Here is a 23,618-nt window from a genome sequence, read left to right as displayed (position 1 = left end):
GGACACAGAGTTCTAGCTCTGTCTGCCTTAATCTGTTGTTTGAATACTTCAAGGCTATTAATAGTCCTGCAGTTGAGGAAAAGATGGTGGGTTCTGCTTATGAGCAGTCAGTTTTTCAGTTATTTATACATGTGGACATAAACTAGATGCTTGTGTTCTACTGTGTTAGTGATTGAAAGCTTTGAAGTTTTCTTAAAAGAATTTCCTGCTTAGAGAAGTCAAGTTTGTCACACAAGAGAAGCAGGCTGCTCCAAAAGTGGTGGTTCCAGTGCTTTTTAATAGAAATGAATAAAGTTAGAGCTGTAACATGAGCAAGAAGCTTGTGGCATGCCTCAGCCTCTAGCATTTGCTCTCCTACTAGAACGTAGAGGTGTTTACTGAAGCGTATCAAAAATGTTCCCCCTCATGTTATTTTGCATATGAAAAAAAGTACAGTGTTTTCAGATACTCATTCAAGCACTAAATCCTTAGAGCAGTGGTTACGACTCAGCTTTGTAAGAAAACATTTTCCCTAATATTTTTTCTAAGCTTAGAAGTAGGTTCCTACATAAGTGAGTGGAACTCCCGCAGATGGGCTGGGGTTATCAGCCTTGACAGGAAGTGGGCAGAGCAGCAGCCACAAACAGTGAACCTCTTCTGCTTAGTTTTACAAGTTCTTTTAGTACATTGGAATCTCATTCCTTACACTTAACCATGGCTGGACAAGAACAAGTAAATGCAGCAATTCCATTATGTGTCTTCAGTAAGGCCAGTTACCTTCATTTTGCAGACCATTCCTCTCCCCCTTGTGGAAGATAAACTGAAGTTTAATTTTTTTGCAGATTCAGCTCAAACTGTGGTTTTAGCTTACACACAAGAACAATGCTAAAAATTAACTAAACTATAATGTCAGCATATCAATTAAAGAGCAGTTGATACAGACAGCTGGTAGAATCAACTTTATTTACAGAATGTTACTGGGAAAGTGTCAAGTTAAAAAAGTATGAAAACAATCTTAGAAGGACAAGCTGGTGATTGCATGTTTTACAGAGATTGTTTTAGGAACAACCACTAAGAAGTATGGGTGACCCCCAACAGATTCCACATTGCAGATTTCAGCTTGCTATTTCTGTATAACATTGTCTCTGCTGGACTGAAACAAACCCACCACAGCATGCTGGCAATTGTTATAATACAGTCAAGTGATTTTTTTTTTCCTGCTGCTGCTGGTTTTGCATTCAGTGAGACCTAAGAAAAAGCAAGTCCATGACAGTTCTGGTTTTGCTTTCACCTTTTTTAAAAGCACAATGGCCTAAGCTAGATAGAAGACATAACAGCAGTACTAGACTCAACACAAGTGAGAAAGTGAAGTGAGGACCATGCAGTAGAAGGATGGAAGAGAACACTTAACTGTTCAGGAAAGTGAAACAGGCTTAAAAGGAACATAGTATTTTAAAACCAAATATACATAGTAAGATCACAAAACTACCCCATCCTCTCCCTTTCAAGCTGCAGAACAAGACTCCAAAGGCAGGTTTCACAGTAATTGCATCAGTAGATGCATGTTGAAGACAGTTCTTGGGACTCCCTTCTCTCAGTAGAACTGAAAGCAGTACAGAACATACCACAGCTATGACTGAGGAGTTGAAGGGTGAGGATATAAAGGCTCCATTTTGATGACCTTTAGTGACTGATTGGAAAGATTAAAACAAGGTAAATACTGCAGCTAAACAAGGACCAGCACCAGCCCTCTTGAAAGAACTATGACCAGCAGGTACCTACAGTCTCTGCTCATGGCAGACTGAAGATCTGGCTTTATCATTCGTGTACCAGGTCCCATCCTCAAGGCTGTTTGAAGACTAAACTATTCTCTCATTTGGTGGCAAGAGTCATACACAAAAGGAATCAGACCTTTGTTATACAGACAGCAAGACGTGGGCTTTTGACTTTGACACTTTAGCTACACTGAGTGCACAGTATGTGACAGAAGAATGTGAGAGGGAGACCTAGAGGAGATGAGCAGCAAGAAAAAGCAAAGCAACATTATCCCGTTCACTCACGCTTAGGATATGCAACTTTAATCTTAAAGAAAGTCCCACACATACAATGGAGAAAGATCCAAACCATAGGCACAACTAAAGCTCAACTGTTGTCAGCTACTCTTATGTACAGCTGTATAGATTCAAAAAGGCTATTCTATGTGTATATATACAAAAGATTGTTTATACACAAGTCTGTACACAAGGGTCTATACATTTAGTTTTCTGCAGGAGGAATCCATAGCTGCTACCTCTACACTAGAGAATATCAGCACTTCATTCACATATCTTACAAAAACAAAAAATAGACACTTCCAGGATTAAACTGGCTTTGTCTTGCATCTAAATTTCTTCAGGCTTCACTATTCAAGCCATAATGGATCCTTTAGTCTTGATGCAGACATGAGACCAGGACAGGTGCCATGTGCTTTAGTCTCTCAAAAAAGAAATTTTGCACAGAGTGCTAAAAATAAAAGCCCCAAAAAAACAAACAGAGGTGAAGTCCTGACTGTGGACATTTTTATCCAGTCTAAAGAATCACAAGTGTCCCACCCAGCGGTCACTGTTCACTGCCGGTATTCCAGTTCATCTACACTGATGACTTTGGATGGCATGGAAGGGAGAGGCTGCTGCAAGACATCTGAACCAAACCATTTTGCAAGGCCGATGGGAGAGCCACTTCTCTGGCTGGGGCGATGGTCGAGCGGTGTGTGCCCATGAGATAATCCAGTCCGAGGCAGCACATTCTGAGGGGTTGTTTGTGCACCAGCGGGTGATCCCTGTGCTCCAGTGCCTGTGAAATGTAAAGCTGTTAGAGATGGAGGAATATGTTCACTGGTCATCAAGATCTGCCCCAGAACAATCACCTGATAAGGCATGAGTGCCAAATGTAGCTTTTACTCTAGTAGTCCCAGAAAATCCAGACCCTACATTTATTCACTTATTAGTACTCCCATTAATGGCCTGACACTGCCAGTTCTGGACACAATATCATGCAGGTTCTATTTGGAATACCAGCATCAAATAGCATTTTATTTAAGATAGGTGGGTGGCCTCTGAGCCAGCAAGGACAGAAAGACTGCATGCATGCTGCAAGGGGCAGGTCTGTCAATAGCAACTTATATCTTGAAACTGAATGCTTTACTTAAACTGTCTTCTGGTATGAGAGCCTGGCCAAAACTGCTCTGATACCCACACAAAATTAGTGACTAATGAATATTTAAATTGCCAAAGTGGCTTCCTGTTAGACCAGTATACTGAAACAAGCCAACAAGTCTAATACTTGGCTAGACAGTGTTCTAAAACTCACACTCTGTTTTAATTGTTAGCCTACCTGAGCGTTGTAGTTGCTGTTGCATCATTGCTAGCTGCAAAGGTGTCCCAGAACGTGGGTTTAAGATGTGATGGCTGGCTGTTGGTAGTGGATAAAAAGGTTGGCCAAGGATGGGAGCAGATATTCCCTGCAAGTGAGACAGATCCACTCCAGGAGGAAGCATTCCTGTTGAACAAGAGTGAGGAAACTTCTTACCTAATAAGCATAAGGAACTTAAAGCAAAACAAACATTTCCATATTTAGATGGGTTGGAATTTATTGCCTCGTTTTAAAGGTAAGTTTTAATGTAATAAACATTACCAGTAATGAGTACTAGTTTGTGCTGTTCCTAACACCAAGTCAGTCTTACAGAGGACATGCATTAACTTACAGGAAAAAAGTATGGATTACCTGCTTGCAGTAGAGGAAGATGTTGCGGATGAACCCCCTGTGCCAGCATTCTCTGGACCAATCCTGGATGCAGTTGATGAGCAGGTCGCACAATGGGTACATGGGGAACAAGGGGTACTTGATGAACAGGACGAAGGAAAGGGCTTCCTGGCACTGGGGAGGCCATTGTAGGAGTCTTTCTACCAGTTGACTTAGGCCTGTAGTCTTGCTCTTTGGTGCAACGATTTGCTTGGGTAAGAGGTGTGGAACATGTGGAGCGTTGCAGTGCAGGCAGTTTGGTACCTAAGGTGGGCAAAGTTTCTTGATCTGCATTCTCCACAGAACTAGACAGTAGGTTATCTGTAGCTAGAATTGAATACAGCTATTATCGTCCACAGCTAGGTTACACTAATGAAAATTAAAGCTAATAACTGGATTTGATACCCAGATTCCGGGACTAATTGAACTTTAGTCATATATTTAGTAGTAAGCATCTGTTTTTCCTAGATGCTCTTGGCCAAATTATTTCAAAACAGTAATGAGGAGTATGTTCCACTGAAATCCCTTGACAACAAGCTTAAGTTAGGTCAGAATCAGTAGTTACTCCACCTTTAACTCTTATTTTCACTCTTTCTTAGAAATTTTGAACTAGTAGCATGGATGAGTCAGTCCCAAATGAGACAGTAGGTATAAAGGATCCTCCCTAGACAAGATTTTAATTGGGAGTTGGAGTAGTGCCAGTAATCTAGCCTTAAGTGGTTTTTAAGTTTAGATGTGTCTGGGAGTTATCAGCGACCTTTTATATCTGACATCTGCTTAGCAAGATTTGGAGCAGTGAAACACCTCAAGAATCTACTTCCACTGACCATCTAGATCAGTTAGACATGGCCTAAAATATCTTAGAGTAATCTGCTACCAGTTGAGGTAACAGCAATAGTTGGGAGTGCTAAAAGGAAAAAAGTCAACTGTATAATAGGAACAGCAAGCTACCTCTGCAGTTACCAGTGCTCAAGTGCAACATCATGGCAATTAGGCAGGTTAGTTTTACTGGGTCAGGCAATTGGTATCAAATATTTCCTTTTAATAGCCACTTACATCAGTCAGGGTGACAAAATGCTTCCTTGATCTGCTACATTTTAAAGAGCTTAATTGGTCTCAGCTTTGTTCAGTTAAGGTGTCTTGAGAGGGCTATAAGTTGCTTGTATTCAATTACTGGTGTAGAGAGAGATGGAAGTGTTATTGTTAATATGCTTGTTCATCAAGACCAGCTGCAAAGAAACAGTCCAGGCCTCTTAAGTGTCACTATTGCTCACAAACTGACAGATAAGGAAAAAAATGGATTTAAACCCAGCACTGCTGGCAGACTGCACTTGGAAGTGTATCCCCTGTATAGCTCTAACCCTTCCTCTTATTACAGGCTTATTTCTACACCCTCCTCTTTTCCACAAATCAGGAATGTCTAAAGTTAGCTTGGGCGTATTATGTACTGAAGCTCTTTGATTCTATTTCAAATATCTTTTGTGTGTGTTATTTTAAAGCCATTACAATACCTTCATTTGGCCTCTGATTTTCATCTTTCCCATCGTTGACTTTCATCTTCCCAGAAACTGGCTCCTCTTTGCTTTTTTCCTTGCTCTCATACATCTTGCGAATCACCGAGGTAGGTGTAAAGGAAGGAGACAGCTGCAGAGAACACAGTGAGATGCAATGCCTTACTCAGTGCTCATTATCTAGGCCACACTATCTTAGTTGTGGGTGGACACCGATTCTAGCATATCCTTTCCATTCAATGCTCTTTTGAATCAGCCATGACTTCACCTCATTTCATAGCTTTATTCTACAGTTTAAGCACTTCTCTTGAGCTTTTGCAGGTCTGATTCCTCTATTAAAACCAGATGTTCTCAAAATGTACCTTAATGGGCTTGAAAAAATAGATGATCTGTATTTTAAATTACAGTTGTTTCACCTTTGCCCTTGGTTCAGAACAGGAACTGAACAGCAGTTCCTACAGAGCTGCCTTATCTGTATTAATTCAGGGTTGACGGATTTGAAGAGAACTAGTGGTCAGAACAAACTGAATGTCGTCACTTTGGAAGACAGCCAAGTATGAAGTGTAATTCACTCTTGTAACATGTCATCACGGTTATAGTGTTAATATGATTAAGTCCTCTATGGCCTCCCTTTCTCCCATTGATTAAAATCACTATAATCTAGTTACTGCAGACACAAGTTTTCCTGCAGTCATAATACATCAGGTACTGACCATGCTGGTAATGGATGCTGCAGGGGCTGGAGAAGACGCATTCCCTCTGTGTCCTGGCGCAGGTGACTTAGCCATTCGTTGCTGCCTGTTAACAGACAGGAGTTTAGTGAGAAGCAGCTCTACTCTCAGCAAAGAATGGAAGGCAGGATTGCCAAGAACCAGTACAAGCTTGAGTCACTGTACTAATCTCCAGTGGAAACACATTAAAAGAAAATCAGTTGGTGGTCAGATACTCACCTGTTTCTGTAGCCATCTCTGCTTTTGTCCATTTGTGGTTTGCCAAAGCCATGCTGATAGAAATTCGCTGCCTGTATGGCTAAGTCATGTGGTAACGTTAGTCCCTCTAATGCAGCTTGCTGTATTTCCAGGGGACTCATCTGGAGTAGAGTTGAATAGAAAAAAAAAAAAAAGTCACTCAAATCAAAGTTTGTATTTGGTTGGGTTTTTAAGATTACGAAGATTTAGCTACTATTGTCTTCAAAGTGTCTGCCACCCAACAGCCATCTGCTTTTTGACAGACAGAAGTTTCAAAGATATCTTGTACTTGAGGTACACCAAGATGGATCCAACTGCAATGAGGTTTTGAGACTGTGCTAAATTAGACTTTGCATCCTTACACTCAGAGTGAACTTAATTAAGCATGAACATGTGAATGTAACAGGTAATTATGTGTTTCCACAAGCTGGCTCTAGACAACACAATATAAAAAGAGATTAACACACATTAAGCAAAAAACATTTAATCTGACCTGTGCAGTAACTGGACTCATGGGCTTCCTTACACCTGGAAATGGATCACCCAGCAGTTGCTGAGAACCTTGTCCAAAACCTAAAGAACATTCAACAGTTGTATTTAAAAGGACCAAGTTTCTTTTAATATATACAATATGCATCCCGAAGTTAAATAATTCTATGCGGAATTAAGAATTCCTTGTGAAGACTCCCAGCTCATCCCTTAAGTCTACACCAAGTTGCCCACCAAATGCCAGGAAGTTTTTATTGTTCTGTAAAGCGTTCTTTACAACAAACTCAAGTAATAAAGAGGAAAAAAAACAAACAACAACACTGTTTTGCAAGCAGTCTCACCAATGGGTGAAGATATTCTGTGGCGCAGGTAATCTGCAGAAGCAGCACGAGTTGGAAACACGGGTGGAATGGGAGGAGAAGGTGCCCTCTGCGTCAGTAAAGAGGCTGCAGGTTCCAAACCACCTATCAGGCCACTAAGGACATTTGATGAAGCAGGTCTGGTAATGGGTGGACCAAGAAGTTCCTAAGAATAAGTAATGAAAGAATGTTCAGAATGTGATCACTTTATACAAACGAGCTCATTTTACTGCACTACAGACTACACTATTTATAGCAAGTTAAAGAAACAAGGTGGACTTGTGCAACTAGATACACCAATTCTGGATTTCCCTTGGAATTGGGCACTTAGCCAGCTTTTTCATTTTCAAGATGCAATTATGGGAAATAGCACAACAGGACAAATTTTTAAGTAAACTGAACTAGTGAATAATTCTCTTTCATCTATAGGGAGTCATGTCTGATTATTGATTCTTATAGTTGCCTTAAATGTCTGATTTTCAAGGTGTTGGGTTTTTTTTTCCCTATTAGGGATATGCTTTTAAGTAGTCCCTCCCCACCCAATTCCCCAGAAGTACCTGCAGAATATTTTTGGACAGAGGCTGGCCTGGCATCTCTGGAGGCGACATTAAGTGGCTCTCAAGGCTCTGCTAAGAAAAATGAAAATATTGTAAGTTAGACGCAGATAAAAGCAGCAAACTTATTAAGAGCCAATCCACATTTATCTTGGTGACAGAAATAATTTCATCTGTTCTGTTAGAACCATAGTTTATGTAACAGCCAAATAAACTTCTGGCAAAGTGAAGGGCTGAGCTGGCTCACAGAAGGGCTCACAGCTGGCTCTTCCCTAGCTAAGACAACACCTAGTGCTAATTGCATAGAGGTAGTTCAATGTGCCTTATTCAAGTTTGACTGAGATATTCTATATAATTGTGTAAAACTGGAGATGAAACACTGGGCCAAGTGGTCAAGTGAAACCGCACAAACTGCAAAGTGTTTGTATATTAGAGAAATTATTTAATATATTCTCCAATGAAAAGCTACATGTCACTGCAAAAGGATGGCAAGAAATGTAAGTCTCTATTTAAGCGTGAAATCAGTCCGCAAATTCTTCACAGGACAAATTTACATTCTTCACTATCTTTTAGCAAAGCAGGATGAGTCCTTGGGTATAGTCTGGCAGGAAAAACAGATGCTTTGGACTCACTCAGTTGTTAGAAGTATTTTATGGTGCCAGCAGTAGTTATTGATAGCTTCTGGGTCACACATACTGTTTAGGCAGTTAGCAGCAGGATGAAATTTCATACCACAATTTCTTCCAGTCTAAAGCTTAGTGTCATCTGTTGTTTAATATTAATCTTTCAGCTAACAAGTATTCAGTTTAGTTTTATCTTAGCACAAATAATTTTAAAAAACAAGTTGTGCACAGACATACCTCTCTTAAAACCAGTCACTAAAACAAGACATCTGAGCTCCAGGGAAGCGTTAGCTGTACCCATGCTACAAACATTTTAACAGAGATGTCTTTTAATAGCAGCACTAAGGCAGCCTTTAAACTAACACTGGCAAGTCTTCCAGAAAGAGCAGACTCATGTCTCTTATACAGACAGTACCTTTCCTACAGATGTGTTTGTTTTTAATAAAAAAAGGGATGAGTTCAAAGTGTAGGAGAATCTTAGTCCCTAATCAAGATGTCCTCTACAGTAGAAGATTCAGCCTTTTCATCATACAAGGTTGGGTTTTTTTGGCCAGTATTTATAGTCTTCAAGTCCAGATATTAATCAATCGTGTTAGATATCCACACAGGTCCACTTTCAAGCTTGCAATTATTAGATTTCTCACACAGGATTAAGAGTGCTGTGGTTTTCAGAAATTTAACATGAAACCAATCCTCTGAACTGGAAAAAGCCTGACTTTTAGGGGAAAATTACCAAAACACCTCCCTTACTTTCCCCTCCAAGTAACAATATTCTAAATGTAAGCCCATATTTAATATTGTGCTACCACATCCAGTTCTGGCTCACATGTTAGAGGTGTCGTGTAAGGGGTTTTCAGTTGATAACTCATGTCTTGCACAGCTCAGAAGAACCACATGTCTGCTACTTACATTGACTTTGGGCTGGGAAGGCAGAGTCCCACTTGCCTTCATACTGCTGACTAGTTTGTTAAATGCAGTCATATCTCCATCTTTCTTGATCTGCCTGGAGCCAGCGACATTCAATGCTTCCTCCATTTGCTCGGCCATGAATGGAGTAGCAATTTTTCCCTCCTGATCCACTTTCAGGCCTTTTAGCCCAGCTTCAACTTCTTCCACTGAAAGTACAACTCCTGAATGTGCTGAGAAATACAGGAGAAATTCTGGTAAACCATGGTTCTCTGTTTACAAGTGCGCTAATAATTCTTTGTGCAGGTGTTGAATAAGAGTTGTTTGAAAACAAGGAACAGCCAAAAACTTATCTTCCAATACTCATACCAGGGTCAAACCACACCTGACCTGTGTTTATACTGATATTCTAATCTCCAAATTAGGAGTATTGCCATGTGCAACTACAGGCATGCCAGGCTCCACAAGAACCTGTTTAGGTTTCAACTGATATTTCTCATTAGCTTTCATTTATCCTGCAAGACATGTCATTACTATATTTTATAACTTCACCTGCTTTTAATGGAGAATATTTCTCTAACAACTGAGTTTGTTCTTTTTCAATTAGGAAGGAGACCAGATGATCTTACAGCCAGTGTAAGCAGTGTCAAATTGTCTGAAGCTATCATAAGTAGAGATAATACATACCTGGAACATTTAGATACTTTGGAGACTCAATTACACACTTAGTTTGGTGTGCATAAAGTCTGAAGTAGATTTTTTGCTCAGAAATAAAGCCACTATAGAAAGATTTCACTGGCATAACCAGAATAAGGTACAAGTGTTATTAGGTAGTACTTTTTCCCCTGTCTATTTATAAATAAATATTTAACAGTGCCCGACATCAAGGCTAGACATGCTTTATAGTCCAGCTAGCACACATCACAAGGTATGATACCGTAAGAGAAAAGGAAGAAGAGACAGGAGCATGCGATGGGTTGCTGTAGCAGATGTTGGCCCAAAGAAATAAGATTGACTGGAAATTTGGGCAAGAAGGTGGAAAAAAGAAACAATGATGCAGACATGCAGTATGGAACATGAGAAAAAAAAACGATGTTGGTGGAAAGGAATTGACCTGAAAGCTCCACAACACTTGAACTGTACAGCATTTTATGGGAATACAGAACCCACATCAGGTACTTTTGAATGAGTGGAAACATCCCCACAACTTTTTTTCCTTCATCCTTGGTTTGTGAGGATCAAAGTTTAGAAAGCTTTTAGTAGGAAAGGCAGGATAAGCAGAACACAGAAAAGACTTGTGGTTCTTTTTAAGTCAAATTAAGAAAAAGTTCTCCACATGTTAGCAAACATTCCCTACTTCCAGCCTGGATGCTTACGAATATTTGCAGTGCTTGGATGCCACCTCACACAAATCACAGAGTAGCATTACTTTTTGTTCAGTCCAGTTTACATGGCAATACATGCTGCTTGCCCAAGAGACACCACTTTGGAATGAGACCTTGAGATTTCAGAGAACACATGCATTTGGTACCCTCCGTGCATGCTACGGGCCCAAACATGCAAATCCCTAACTCGAAGGTGCCCTTGAACATAAGTTCGAAGCCAGCCCTGAACTCTGTTTAGAGCAGCTGCCGCTAGCAAAAGTGAATTCTAGCAGAGTAAGTTCCCTGGATCCTGTGATTGTAGCCAAGTTGTCATAACCAAGACAAATCTCTTATGTTGTACCTCTATGTTAATTACTTAATGCACTGAACACAGGCCACTGTGCTTCAAGTGCTAGCAACGGTCCTGAGAAGCTCCAGTTTACCATACGCACTTGAAAAAATATACATTCTCAAGACACTGTTCATCTTTTTAGATACTGATACTTAATGGATCAATGTGATCCATTATAGATGCTTAAAAGAATGACTTACACTAAGTTTTTGGTAAAGCCAGAGTTTAAATGCTACATGGTTTCAGAGCTGACAGCACCAGCCTCTAGTATCAAAAACTTAAGATATAAATGCCGTAGACAAAGCTGGAAACTCGGATCAAGACTTGCATCATCTTAACTTCTGATTATTACTGGCCAGTAAAGCAGTCTGATAGAGTCCTGATGTCATCCTGTGATCAGGATGAAAAGAATCAGTGATGACTGACACAACTCAGATTTGTTGAATATTGGTTTTCATAAGTAAACCTATAATACTTCCTACTCCTGGACTTAGCAGTTAAGGTTTCCAGAATACCAAGCCTCTTGCCTTGAGATTCTGCATCACAAGAACTTGACAATATCTGAAGAGGCACTTACTGCTCTCTCTAAGCTTTTCCTTGTTGGCTGAAAGACTTGAGAGAAGAGGTTTTAAGTCCACTTTGGCTTTCTGTAGCATTTCTAGGATGTCCACTTTGTTTTCAGAGTGGTCTTCCAATGGAATGGGAGCAAAGTAGTTTCCAGAGTTCTGGCCAGGGGAGAGAATGGCTTGTTCTAGACCTGAAACAGCAAAACCAGGAGCACTGCTACATCAGTTTACCAACCCAATGTCTCAAGATGAACATACACTGGTAACCAACTTCAATATGTCACTGAAAAGTTACGCCTCACACCCCTTGCCCAAGATCAGCTGGAAAGCCATCAAAAGTATGACAAGAACATTTATAAAAAAAATGAACTTAGAGCTGCTTACTCTAAGAGCCTCCAAAAGAATGCCAAGTGCTTAAACTGTGGGAGAATTCACTATCCTAAAGCTTTATCTGCCATGTTCTTATTGAATGAGTAGGAAAGAATGTGGAAGGAGGTTATCTGACCCTGGACTGGCCTCTAGTCTTACCTGCTAGCCTCTCCAGTTCCTCGTGTGGTGTAGATCTCAAGCTGCTTGACCGACTTCCAGAACGACTCGGATTAGAAAACCACCTGCTGAACCTGCTGGCAGACACGGAACCTTCCCCCAGCACATCCTCTATCATCTAGATTATGGGGGGGGAAAAAAAAACACCACAAACCACAACATAATCTTAACAGAAGCAAGATCAGCAAGGTCTTTGAGAAGCTTTACTGTGCAACAAGATCCTTCTGCTACAGACAACTAGATGCTGCTCCCAGAGTTTAGAAGCTCTGAACTGCTTTTTTTCCTTCCAATATAACAGCTTTTATGTAGCCAGTTGGCATAACCCAACATACATCTTCTATTTATACCAAATATTTGTTCTGAGTAAAACTAGAACTGAAGCAGAATAATCAGAGCATCCAAAGACATAACTACGCTATTCTGCTGCTTTAAAGTGGATGTTTAAAAAAAAAAATTTTAAAAAAAGGCATTTGGCCACAAGAATTAGAACAAATTCTAACTACTGCTAATTCGGACAGCCAGATGGCTCAAGGCTGGTCCCTGACGCTGTACAGAGGGAGTGCTCGGATCCATTGTATTTTGTGCAATCATGATTCAACCCAGTCCCAGCACTGGCCAAGGACAGTGCGTGGAATGAAGTGCAAAGACTCCCTAACTTGCGAGCGTCCCACAAGGGCTGGGGGAGAAGGGCGACTTGCTTGCACTTTACATGCTGAACCCTTTCTGGACTAAGAAGGCGGCTGCGTTCTTCAAGTCAGAGTCTGTGTCATCAGCAAAGTACTGGCAGGTGGCACCTTGCCACTCCAGGCAGCACTGAGGTCACTCAGCACTACCTCAGAGAGCTGGTCTGTCAGAAGTCACTGCAGTTTGGTGACTGTTTACTCTTTTGCTAATCACTACAAGTATTTAAAAACCAGGGCATTATAAAATTTAAGTCAAGCTAAAGCCCTTGCTGTCTTCCAAGACAGTATCCAGTTAAAAGCCTGCTCAATAGGCACAGATGCAGTTTCACCATGCAACAAATTTACTTTTAGGCAGGTGGAATTATAGCTTTGTTCTGCCAGAGAAGCTGTTTTCTCTGAAACACGGGGCACTCAACACTGTTTACAACAGCAAAACCAGGATCAATTCAAACAATTAAAACCAAATGGATCAATACTAACATGTTAGAAGCATTAGGCAGTTATATCAGGAAACTTACAAATCTACTCTAACACTTGTCACAGACATATCACCAATAGAAAGAATATTACAATATGCTCCAGCTAGTCTGAAACACGCTTTTATCACAAATTGTAACATCTACCACTAAAGTTTCATCAGCAGGTATGCTGAAAATCAGATTGTCAAATCTAAAGACACATCTTTTACATCTTCCATAGGGAGAACAAACTCTCCACTATGTATTTGTCAAATTACTGCCACTGTATGATGAGCTATTTTTAATGCAAGCAGCTTTTCCATGCTAAAGACTAGGTCAGGATTTGATTTTTTTTTTTTTAAAAAAACCGTAGTGTTTCTAAACTATATATCATGTCTGTTTCTTTGCTGTTAGAATACTTTTTTCCTTTTTAAAACACATTTACCTTCCTGCAACACTAAGTCCTTTTACTCAAATTCTAGCTACTAACCAGTTATACCATCTAGAATAATCAAGAACAGCTGTTTGTCCTGGTAATGGAGGTCAGAATAGAAACATCAGCAGTTTATGAATTAGGCCCATGCTCGGTCAGTACAGTCTGGACCTGCTTCACATAGTGGTGAAGAGGAAAGTATGCTAAGATACAGGCCAGTTAGAGCTTTCAGACTAAAACCAGCGAACACCAGCCATCCACCTCTAGAGATCAGGTGTTCAAGAACTGCACACTACCAACAGATGTACCCAAATCCCCACCAAATCATGGCCAGAGGTTAAAAAAAGAAAATCCACTATTGGAAGAAACTTATGGTACAAGTGTCAGTCTTTTTCTTCATAGTCTTTTTACCAGCTCCTAGGTACCAGCAGCATCCCCAATATGACTTGGGCTACACAGAGATCTACTAGTCCTACCAATAACATTGTTTAAACACGCCTGTGACTGAATTCATAGGCTATGTTTGTTTTTCCAGCTCAGTAGTAATAGTTCTAAAGGATTCAAACCTGCAGACAAACATCCTTTCAGCCACATTACAGATATTGACACCAACACAACTCTGTCTCAGAGACAGCATTCACCAGGTGTCTTCAGGCTTACTGCCTCCCAGGAAGCTTGCACAGAATGCCCATTTGCTGCAATTCCCAGACTTAGCTGCAAAAAGCTATTTTCAGCTATACTAAATTTGTAGAGTGAATCTCCTCTTAACTATCCATAATGCTTCCAGAGAAGATCCATCCAGGATGCTAATTTTGAGTTTCCAAGTAATGATCAAAAGAGCATAAAAAACCCCAATCAGTTACTTTGCCTCATGCACTTTCTCTGTGTGAGCCAGTGACAGAGCCAGTCCCGGGGATAACAATTTTAAAGCAACATCCTCACACTTCACAGCTAAATCTCTGCAAATTCAGCTTAGACTTACACACTGCATGAACAACTTCCACAAAGAAAGAAGTTCTAGATTTCACTGAGTGCAGCAGCAGCAAAAATGCTTCTCATGAGTACAGCCAGTATTAAACACTCACCGAAGCCAGGCCAGGAACACTTTTATCCAAGTTAAAGAACTCATTGAAGTCAAACTCTCCTGGAGCTGGTTCTTGTAAGACAGCTTCCCTAGGGACTTCTTGATCTGCTGGAGTTTCATTGGCAAGGGCAGCTTGCACTTCATCCTCTTCTGCCACTCCACCATTGCATTCTATCCCTTATAAAGAAAATCAAGTGATTGTGGAGTCACTGAGCTTGACTGTTTCCTGCAGGAACGGTGTCTAACAGCCAAGGCATTTGTCTGGGAATTCGAAGCACAAGACCAAAGCAATCTGGCCACCTATGTGATGTTTCATCAGTTACACTGTGCTGGCTGCAGTCACAACTGAAACTTGGACCCACTAGAACTCTAGCACAGAGCTTCTATTCTGTAGTTCAGGCTACCTAGTCCAAGAAAATAAGAATTGCTACTGAATCATGCATAAACAACAGCACCCTGATCAACCCAGAAGCACACAGAATAGGTCAGATATTATGTCACACCAAGCTTAATGCCAGTATAAGAAAAATAATATTTCAAGTACCTCAGAGCATTGGCTTAGCTTAAACCAAGCCTTTAGCTATCAGCAGGATATAGAAATGGACAAGATCATTTCAATAGCCTACAAATTTCTGATGTCATTCAACATCCATACAAGTTTGGTTTTCTTATCCAGCCTCTCACTCTTGTCTTTCTTTTGGAAAAAAAATTGTATTTTATCACTTAAAGGTATCTGCAGTCTGAAAGATCAACCATGGGCCTTATACCTTGTGCTTCAGGATGACCAAGAGCTATGCAAGTTTAAGATTAACTACATTATTCTTTACACTTGCCTGGATCTACAAACACACACCTCTATATCCAGCAATATGCCATACTAGCAGACAAGCAAAGTTTGTCAAATTTGTTGTTACCTTCTTTTAGTGAGGCTGTACGTCGTCTTGTACGTTTTCTCCCTTTGTGATCCTCCTCCAAAATTTTATCATCAAAGCCCGTGAGCTCAATGGTTTCAGACTGACTTGTAGGACCAGCAGAGAACCACTCAGGCTCCTCTTCAGTGTAGGAGTCATTCCTCCTTCGCTCCCCAAAGACTCGTTTGCTGTCGCCAAACTCCCTCTGAAGTGGGATATTAAAAACATTAACCATTAAAAGCTGTTTCATTAAGATTCCTCCCTGATCTCCAAAGCAAGTGACAACCTTTTCACACCAGGTTTTTTTGTTTGTGTGTTTGTTGTTTGTTTTTGTGTTTGGTATTTGGTTTTTGTTTTTTTGTTGTGTTTTTTTAATGTTTACATCCACACTCAGTAAGCTTTTAGATTTTATAAACTTTCACAGCTGGATTTCTGCTTTATTACACTGAAGGCTACTAGTCTGCAAGTGCCTGTATGAACTCAGGTTTGTATCCTAGAGGCAGCCTAGTGGTTCCTCCTTTTTAAATAAGTAAATAACTGAAAGCATGGAAAACTTCCATCTGTTGAGGTTAAAGACAACACTAGCTGACAACTGCTAGGTCAAGAATTAGGAATGAACGATTAGAATTTTGAATATCTTGCTATTAAGTCTACCACAGGAGAGGTTTGTAAGATACACAGTATTAGATGCATACCAGTTGAGCTCTCAGGATTGGAAGCACTGATTTTGAAGCACTGAGTGCTCACTCTTTAAACCATAAAGGTGCTTTTAAGACAAAAGCAGCCTGTTTGCACAGAACACTTAACTGCTATCTCCAGTTAACCTGCCCCTGTTACTTTTAAGTGCAAAATGTCCCAAAAGTCTGATTTAAGGAAAAGAAAGAAAGAACAAACCCTGAAGCGTTTATCTTTGTAGTCTCTGTCACGATCTCGGTCTCTCGCATCTCTAGAATCACGTAAGTCTTTTTCACCACCCCGGTGGTCTTTATCAAAGTTGCGAGAAGAGATAATTCTTCCACTGCCAATCCTACGGCCACCAATAACACGGACACCATCGTTCTCCTTTTCTAATGGGCTCCCTGCTCGACGTGAGCTAATAGCTGCAGTTACATGACAGCCACCTCCAAAGCTTCGCCTTTGTGGACTTAAGACTACATCCAAGTCATCTTCTTTCACTCGCTCTCTTGGATCTACAAGTCAAAGATCACACAAAAAGCATTTAATTTAGTGTATTAGTAAATACAAGCTAGTTACCTGTATAATAATAGCCTTCTGTTCCACAGCCTTGCTGCTATCCCAAAGCTTTTCAAAGTAAAACATTCATGACTTATTTCTGCAAAGCTAATCTAGCCAAGACCACCACAAGTGCAGAGGAAAAAAAAAAAGTTTACAGTTGGATATTGAGGAATCATTGCTGTCTCTGGGGAAGCACCTGCTTTCCCACTAGAGATTTAAGTACTGTGTCTCAAATTGTACCCTGCACTTGCATTATTGCACATGTATTTACTATTATATCCTACTATTCTTGCTATGTAACAACTGACTGTTACCCAAGTTTGTTCTTAGATAAGTTACCAGAATACTTATTTTATGCAGTCAGACAATTCTCAGAAACACTTTTAGTCTCATTTGTGTCATCACAAAGGAAAGGTTTTGCCAACAGCCTACATTCAGTTCTGAGTCTAGCGCTACACAAATTAACTTACCTACTATCCTACGCATAAGAGAAGTCCGATCTGAATCCAGATCTTTTTTAAAGCTTTCCACTGGTGAAGTTCTCCCTGAACTCGGATACAAAGATGCATGCCACTTCTCTGGATCCCAGACACCATCACTATGAAAATAAAATTGCAGGTTTCATTACTACTTGTAGACAAATAAATAATTCACAGCACTGCTGCTGAAAACCTAGAATTCATTGACTAGCAATCTGTACAAGTCAAACACATGTTTCGTATCCAACTTACAACTCTTTGCCTTACTATACTTTATTACCTTATATGTGGTGTTCTGGATCCCTTCTGTAACAGTAAGGAAGTTTAATATGCAGCATCGGATTATAAAAGAGACAACATATGGACACGCTGTCCCACTAGTTATTGCTGAAGTTTGCCTGGTACACAGAAAAATAGTTCAAGTAGATCAAATGCCACTGTTCTTAAGCATTCAGAAAATTTTACTGCAATCTTATACTTGTACAATAAATTAATCTGAAAAGTAAAGATGCTGCTGTTCAGCAAGCTGACAAACACAAGCCAAGAACACCCTCACCTTCATTTTTAAATGAGGTAGAGTAATCCAGCCAGCACGTCAGCTTGTTGCAACATGACCTAGTCACTCACTGCTATACAGCCATCTCTAGTCTTGGTAGTTTTTCCTGCCAGGCTGTAGGACTCGTGTAGTGTGGAGTTATTTTCTGCTGGATCTCCTGTTGTAGTCTTTGCTCACAGCACAAAATTCCTAGCTAGAGCATTAAGCCTTTCTTAGTTAATTAGTACTTCTGAAAGCACTGTCACACACTGAGCTCCTGCATCAACATAAGTGCGCTTCTTCACCAAGAAATTTTTTTTGCAACTTCTATTCTTAAAGAACTATATATAGTTTTTGTATAATCAAGAAAATACCTGTCATATTTTTCAGAAAGACAAGAAGGTCTTTGCTTAGAGTAGGGACGCTCCTTAATATCCAGCAGTTCCTCCTAGAAAAAAAGCAAGAAATTAGATCCAATTCTCACCCTGGCAAGATTCAAGTGACCCAAAATATGTTTTTCAGATGCCCGCTCAATTTAGTGTTTTAATTTGACAACCCAAGTTTCCTGATACGTTGTTTCATTTCCTGTGAAATACTGCAGTGAAAAGCTGACATTAGACAGTTCTTCTACCAGTGGCCACCGAGCAAAAACTTACCTGAAGCACTAAGCCTTACTAGGTCAGGTTCAGTCCTTGTTAACACTTCAAAGGCTATTTATATCATGCAGATTTACCTATTCACTTCCCTGGACAATTCAACTTACAAACAAGACTGACATCACCGATACTGGAGTTAATAAGTTCCCAAGATGGAATGAAAATTGCTATGTTCAATACTATAAAAGATTCAGCATTACCACAATAGCAGTTTCTAAGGTAGATCTAGAAATTCCAGACCAGCTTGCCATTTCTGACCACCACCAGATCCAACATATCCAAATGCATGTTAACAATCCACTCTACCCAACACCAAATCAGTGCTGAATGATTACTTCAGTTTTCCCACTTTCTACCAGCTTTTAAATACAGGTCTTAGTTTACTATTGCACACCCCAAGCAGGTAGTTGTTTGAGGCAGACTAGTAACCAATCTACAGTCTCAATGCAGTTTGCACATTTAAAAAGTATAATTAATGGTGTGATCATCAGCGTTTTGAATCACTTGGCTGCAGTCAAGATACATATTTCTAATTAAACTTACTTGTTCTCCCTAGATTACCTTTCTTCAATCTGCCTCACACCCAAATGTACTAAATCGATGCAGAACTGCAGAAATCAAGGGGCAGCTGGAGGATAAAGAGATCCGAGCAGCAGGCACCATACATCAGCCACACTGAAGAAGGAAATCTCTTCGCTTTTCTCCCAAGAATATAATATCCTCTAAAACTTTTAGATCATTATCTCCATGTGATTAAAATCAGTTCATTAGCTATGTGAGCTTCATACTTGAAAGTTTTCAGATGGCAACTTGGTAGCTGGACAAAACCTTAATGTGTGCACACGCATCCAAGCACCACCCTGCACTAGCCTTCAGCAAAAAGAGTTCCATTAAAGGGAGGGAGCCTGGCTCCTCTGCCCACAGCTTCCCAGAATAAACCTTGATCTACAAGGAGTATCAGAGCTGTAACACTATCGTAGCCTGATGCAGATCTCACAAGTACTAACAGCTCTGTCCATCACTGGACTGGAAATGGGCTGCTTTGCTGGCCACGAGAGGGAGTCCACAGACCCTCAGTCAGATCCTATTGCAATTCCTCCACTAAAGTGAGGAAAATCTGAATTGTTTCTTGGCTTTTGCTCATTAGCTGTGCACCCTTGGAGCAACCGCTTCCAAAGAATTAGAAACACATCTTGGACTACAACACACTCTCAGAATAGAGGAGATTAACTCTGCCACTTCCAGAGTGTGGGTTTGGGTTTTTTGTTCACCTCACAGACTAATGCTTTTAAGTGGGTGGGGGAAAAGTGTGTTTAGCTGTTAAACAGTTTTACCCAACCAGTTTAGAAGGATTCATACTACAAGTCAATTGTTTTCTTACTAGTAGTAAATGAATTTGAACTATTAAAGGAAAACAGTCCCCTCTCCAAATCAGCAGCATATCCTGAAACAGTGTTCCTCCCATCCCTAATTAGTAGGAAATTGGATCATGTGAAAACGGCTTACAATGTTGATTACATGAGCACTTTAAACCAGCTATATTTAAGATGCTACTTGTAAAGAAAAACAAAACAAACAAAACCACCACACACATATGATGCAAGATATTTTAAATACAGATTGATTTCTGGCAGTTCTTGATTTTAGACTCCTTGGAAACCAGCAGATAAACAAGACTAGATGCCTTCTGGCACTAGCCCTGCAACTCCATCCTGATCAGAAACTACAGGTACTGAATTAACAAAACTGAAGCTACAAATGCATCCATTTCAGTGCACAGCTACTGCTGGCACTAGCTGAACACTGCCCCAAAAAAACCAAACAGAATTTGAGGCTGCAGTCAGTTACCACTCTTGTGAGGAGATGGGCAAGACTGAACCGCTTTTCCAGCAGCATAAGTTCAAAGACAGCTCTTCTTCACGTTATAGTTAATTGAAAAACAAGGTCTGAACAATAATATCCTTTGCCTCTTAGGAGGTTAAGTGTACATATTTTCCAAGCAGCTAGAGAGTCAGGAAGCCTTACTATTCCCACGTAAGTCTCACTAGTTCTGAGGTACTTAGTTTATTGTTGATGTCTAGTTAGAAATAACCTAGCCCTACTATCTCAACAGAACAGAGCCACAGTGATAATTTTTTTTCTTTTGAAAAACAACCTAGCTTCAGCTAACAGTTCAGAATTCCTCAAGTAAGATAACACAGTGAGCAACAGTACATTGTCTCACTCTGTTCCACTCTTCAGGCCATTTGTTGTGAAGTATCTCAATAGATTTCCACAAAGCAACGACCACCTGTTCCCACAGCTTTCAGCAATGGGGAAATCAGCCACCATTACAGGCTCCTTCTAGAAGCCTATTTCAGCAAAGGCACCAAAACCCCAAACAAGATTTGAACCTTAAGCCCCACAATACATCAAACTTGCTTAGTACTGAAAGAATCTTTATTTCCAAGCTATTTAGCTATTGTTCTTCCACTCCTCTATATATTTGGGTATCACAGCTAAACAAAAGCACCTGTGTTTTAGCACTAAGCATTAGTTGGAGTCATAAGCACTTAGGCTTCCAGCAGGCAAATATGAGCAATTCTAAGATTATAAAAGGCATCTGAGTAAACACATTAAAGCTCCTGATAAGATCTGGTGTGCTATATGTTCCAAGGAAGTAGCATCTACTGTAAGGAAGCCTTTTGGTCAACTCCTTAAAGGAACATTGTGGAAAGTAGAACTAGAACTATGAAGTGCGAGTGCTTGAGAAATCTGGTAGAACGACATACTTCAGCCTCCACCATAACCTCCGCAGCACATGCTGTGAGGTGCTCAGATATTAAAACAAGGTGGTTGGAATCAAAAGTATATCACAGACAGGACTGCACAGCTACATCACATTTTAAAAATTGCTCATTTTATACCATCCTGCAAACCCTAATTCAGGCAAAGGCTTTCCAACCTTCACCGCTGCCCTCCCACAGAACCTCTGCCTCCCACTCCTGTGACCAGCAGCTCCGCACACAACTTTTAGCAGAAAGGGGAGAGAGCGAACCTTTGTGTAACGATGTGGGTATTTCGTCGTAATTCTGTTCAGCTCCAGGAAAGCATCACCATTTTCAGCTTCTGTTACACCTCCTCTTTTATCCATGATTGCTTCAAAGCCTTTGACCACGGACCTAATTAAAGCAAAACCAAGCCGTCAGACCGAGGCAGACATTTCTAGCGGGTACATTTTCCTTCCAGTCTAAGCCTAGTTAGTGCTTAGATAAAACGGATAAGGAACACGTTCCCTAACAGCGCTTTTTTTTTTTTCTTTTTTTTTCCCCTACTTCCAGCTCCCCCGCTCCCCCCGCGCAGCTCTCACCGAAACGCTCCCCGGCTCCCGCAGCCCGGCCAGGCCCGCCCCGCGCCCCGGAGCAGCCGCCCGGCCCCGGGCAGCTCCAGCCCCACCAAGATCCCCGTGGGCACGGCCGGCCCGCGGTGCCGAGCGCCGGGACACCCGCCCTTCCCCCGCGGGGCCCGGAGCCACACGCGTGGCGGCGGCCACAGCGCGGCCCAGGCGCCGTCCCCAAGCCCCGGAGCCGAGGGGCCGGCCGGCGGCGGGGCAGGTGACTCAGCGGATCCTCACCTGCTCGGCGGCCCCGCCGCCACCACCCCGAGCCCCGCGCCCCGGCAGCCGCACTCACCGCGCCGGCGGCGGGTCTCCCGACGGCGCTCCGCTCCGCTCAAGGCCTTACCGCCGCCCGCGGCGTTTCCTGCTCCCGGCCGCCGGCCCCGCTCGGCCCCTGCCCGCCCCCCCCCGCCGGCGCCCAGCGCCGCGCTCGCCCCCGTGACGCGCCACCCGCGGCCCGGGCCGGCGCCGTCCCCCGCCCGCCTCCGCTCGCGCGGCTCCGGCCCCTCCGCGCTGGCTCGCGCGCCCGCTCCCTATTCGCCCGACTCTGTCTCTCCTCAGCCGCCGTAGCCGGGGCCTTCCGCTGCCCGCCCCGCACCCATTTAATGGCCCGCGCGCAGGCGCGGCGGCGGGCGCGCGCGCCGGGGCTCCCCCGCGCGGCGCCTGACTGGGAAAGGCGGGCGGCTGTGGCGGGGTCGCGCTTTCCCCCCTGTTTGGTGGCGTGTTCCCGCCGCGGGCTAATCCGCCGGATCCGTCGTCTCACCTTGCGAGCGCTGCAGTGGGTGAGGAGAGGCTCGGGGTGCTCCGAGGGCCCGCAGGCACTCTCGGCGGGCAGCCCTGCGGGGGAGGCGGCCGCCGGGAGCGGCGGCGGCGGGACGTGGTGCGCGCCATGTGCCGGGCGCGGGGCACCGGGCGGCAGCGGGGACGGGGACAGCCCCGCCCCGCGGCGGGCACGGGACGTGCCGCCACAGGCCCGCGGCTGCGGGGAAGGCGCGGGGGGGAAAAAGGGCGGGAAGCGGCGGGGCGCGCGCGGCCCCCTCAGCGCCTCGGGCCGAGCCCGGCACCGGCGGCCATGGCGGGCGGCTGGCGGCTCCGGCAGCGCGTTCGGCGGGCTCTCCCGCTCCTCCTACACACGTTTGCACGGAGTAATTTAGGGGCTCGGGGAGGTGTCCCTGTCAGCGCCCGCCTGCAGCCGAGCGCCTCCGTGTTCCCGCCGTGAGTGGCCCCGCCGGAGGCCGCGGGGGCTCTGACAGGACCGGCCCCGCCGCCCGGCCCGCGGCCGCTTCGCGCGGCGGTGAGAGCCCAACGGGGCGTCTGTGAAATTCCGGTGCCCCGCGCACGTCGCCCTGTCAGGTAGGGCGTATTTTAAAACACCCTGGGTCAGCCTTCCGTCAGCAGTGAAATCTGGCGTTTCCATGGGGCAGCGGAAGGAAAATCCGTGCAGCGAGTGGAGTAGCTCATTTGGAAGCACCCGATGAATCTTTTAGTTGTTGCTAATAAGGAGCAGAAATTATTTTCAAAGTCAGTTTAAGGAATTTGCTTGGTGGGGTCTGCGGAGCTGGTGGGGAGCGAGTCCCCAGCACCCGTGTCCCTGGTTCCACACGGAAACTGCAGAGTCCCTGGTTTCCCAAAGCCTGTTGTTGGCGACGTCTGTGTGGGGGCAAGGAAGGACTTGCAGGATCTGCTGAATAAAATGTTTTGTTTTGGTTTTTTTTCCTGATCTCTAATGAAGTTGAATACCAGTATTAAAAGCTGTTTACCTGCAGAATG

The 23,618-nt window shown here is 42.9% G+C and overlaps 1 protein-coding gene across 7 annotated transcripts; it reads right to left on the bottom strand.

The window, feature by feature from the left end:
* Window positions 1–931: 931 nt before the first annotated feature.
* On the bottom strand, window positions 932–22,269 carry EIF4ENIF1 (eukaryotic translation initiation factor 4E nuclear import factor 1). 7 transcript variants are annotated; one of them, XM_065646445.1, is made up of 19 exons: window positions 22,144–22,269; window positions 21,510–21,633; window positions 18,191–18,264; window positions 17,273–17,400; window positions 16,461–16,756; window positions 15,570–15,771; window positions 14,657–14,832; window positions 11,980–12,115; window positions 11,463–11,642; window positions 9,173–9,402; window positions 7,644–7,715; window positions 7,069–7,252; window positions 6,732–6,811; window positions 6,221–6,360; window positions 5,984–6,068; window positions 5,271–5,403; window positions 3,742–4,086; window positions 3,352–3,516; window positions 932–2,811 (listed from the first exon to the last, which is right to left on the bottom strand). In XM_065646445.1, the coding sequence occupies exons 2-19, from the start codon at window positions 21,603–21,605 to the stop codon at window positions 2,585–2,587; spliced, it is 2,949 nt and encodes a 982-aa protein (XP_065502517.1). In that variant the 5' UTR covers window positions 21,606–21,633; window positions 22,144–22,269; the 3' UTR covers window positions 932–2,584. The 7 variants fall into 7 exon arrangements, 5 of the variants coding, with proteins under 5 accessions (XP_065502517.1, XP_065502519.1, XP_065502521.1 ...); XM_065646447.1 differs by having other exon boundaries at window positions 3,742–4,023; XM_065646449.1 differs by having other exon boundaries at window positions 3,742–3,804.
* Between the last annotated feature and the right edge of the window lie 1,349 nt (window positions 22,270–23,618).

This window comes from Caloenas nicobarica, chromosome 16, assembly GCF_036013445.1.
Source record: "Caloenas nicobarica isolate bCalNic1 chromosome 16, bCalNic1.hap1, whole genome shotgun sequence".
NCBI lineage: Eukaryota > Metazoa > Chordata > Aves > Columbiformes > Columbidae > Caloenas > Caloenas nicobarica.
Note: the sequence above shows the minus strand (reverse complement) of the source record. Positions and strands in the feature narration are given on the sequence as shown.

Coding starts and splice junctions, on each gene's coding strand:
- EIF4ENIF1 (XM_065646445.1), bottom strand. CDS start 21,605: ATGGATAAAAGAGGAGGTGTAACAGAAGCTGAAAATGGTGATGCTTTC. Junction 15,772..16,460: donor ACAAAGATAAACGCTTCAGG/GTTTGTTCTTTC, acceptor ATCCCACTTCAG/AGGGAGTTTGGCGACAGCAA. Junction 9,403..11,462: donor GGAAAAGCTTAGAGAGAGCA/GTAAGTGCCTCT, acceptor TGTATTTCTCAG/CACATTCAGGAGTTGTACTT.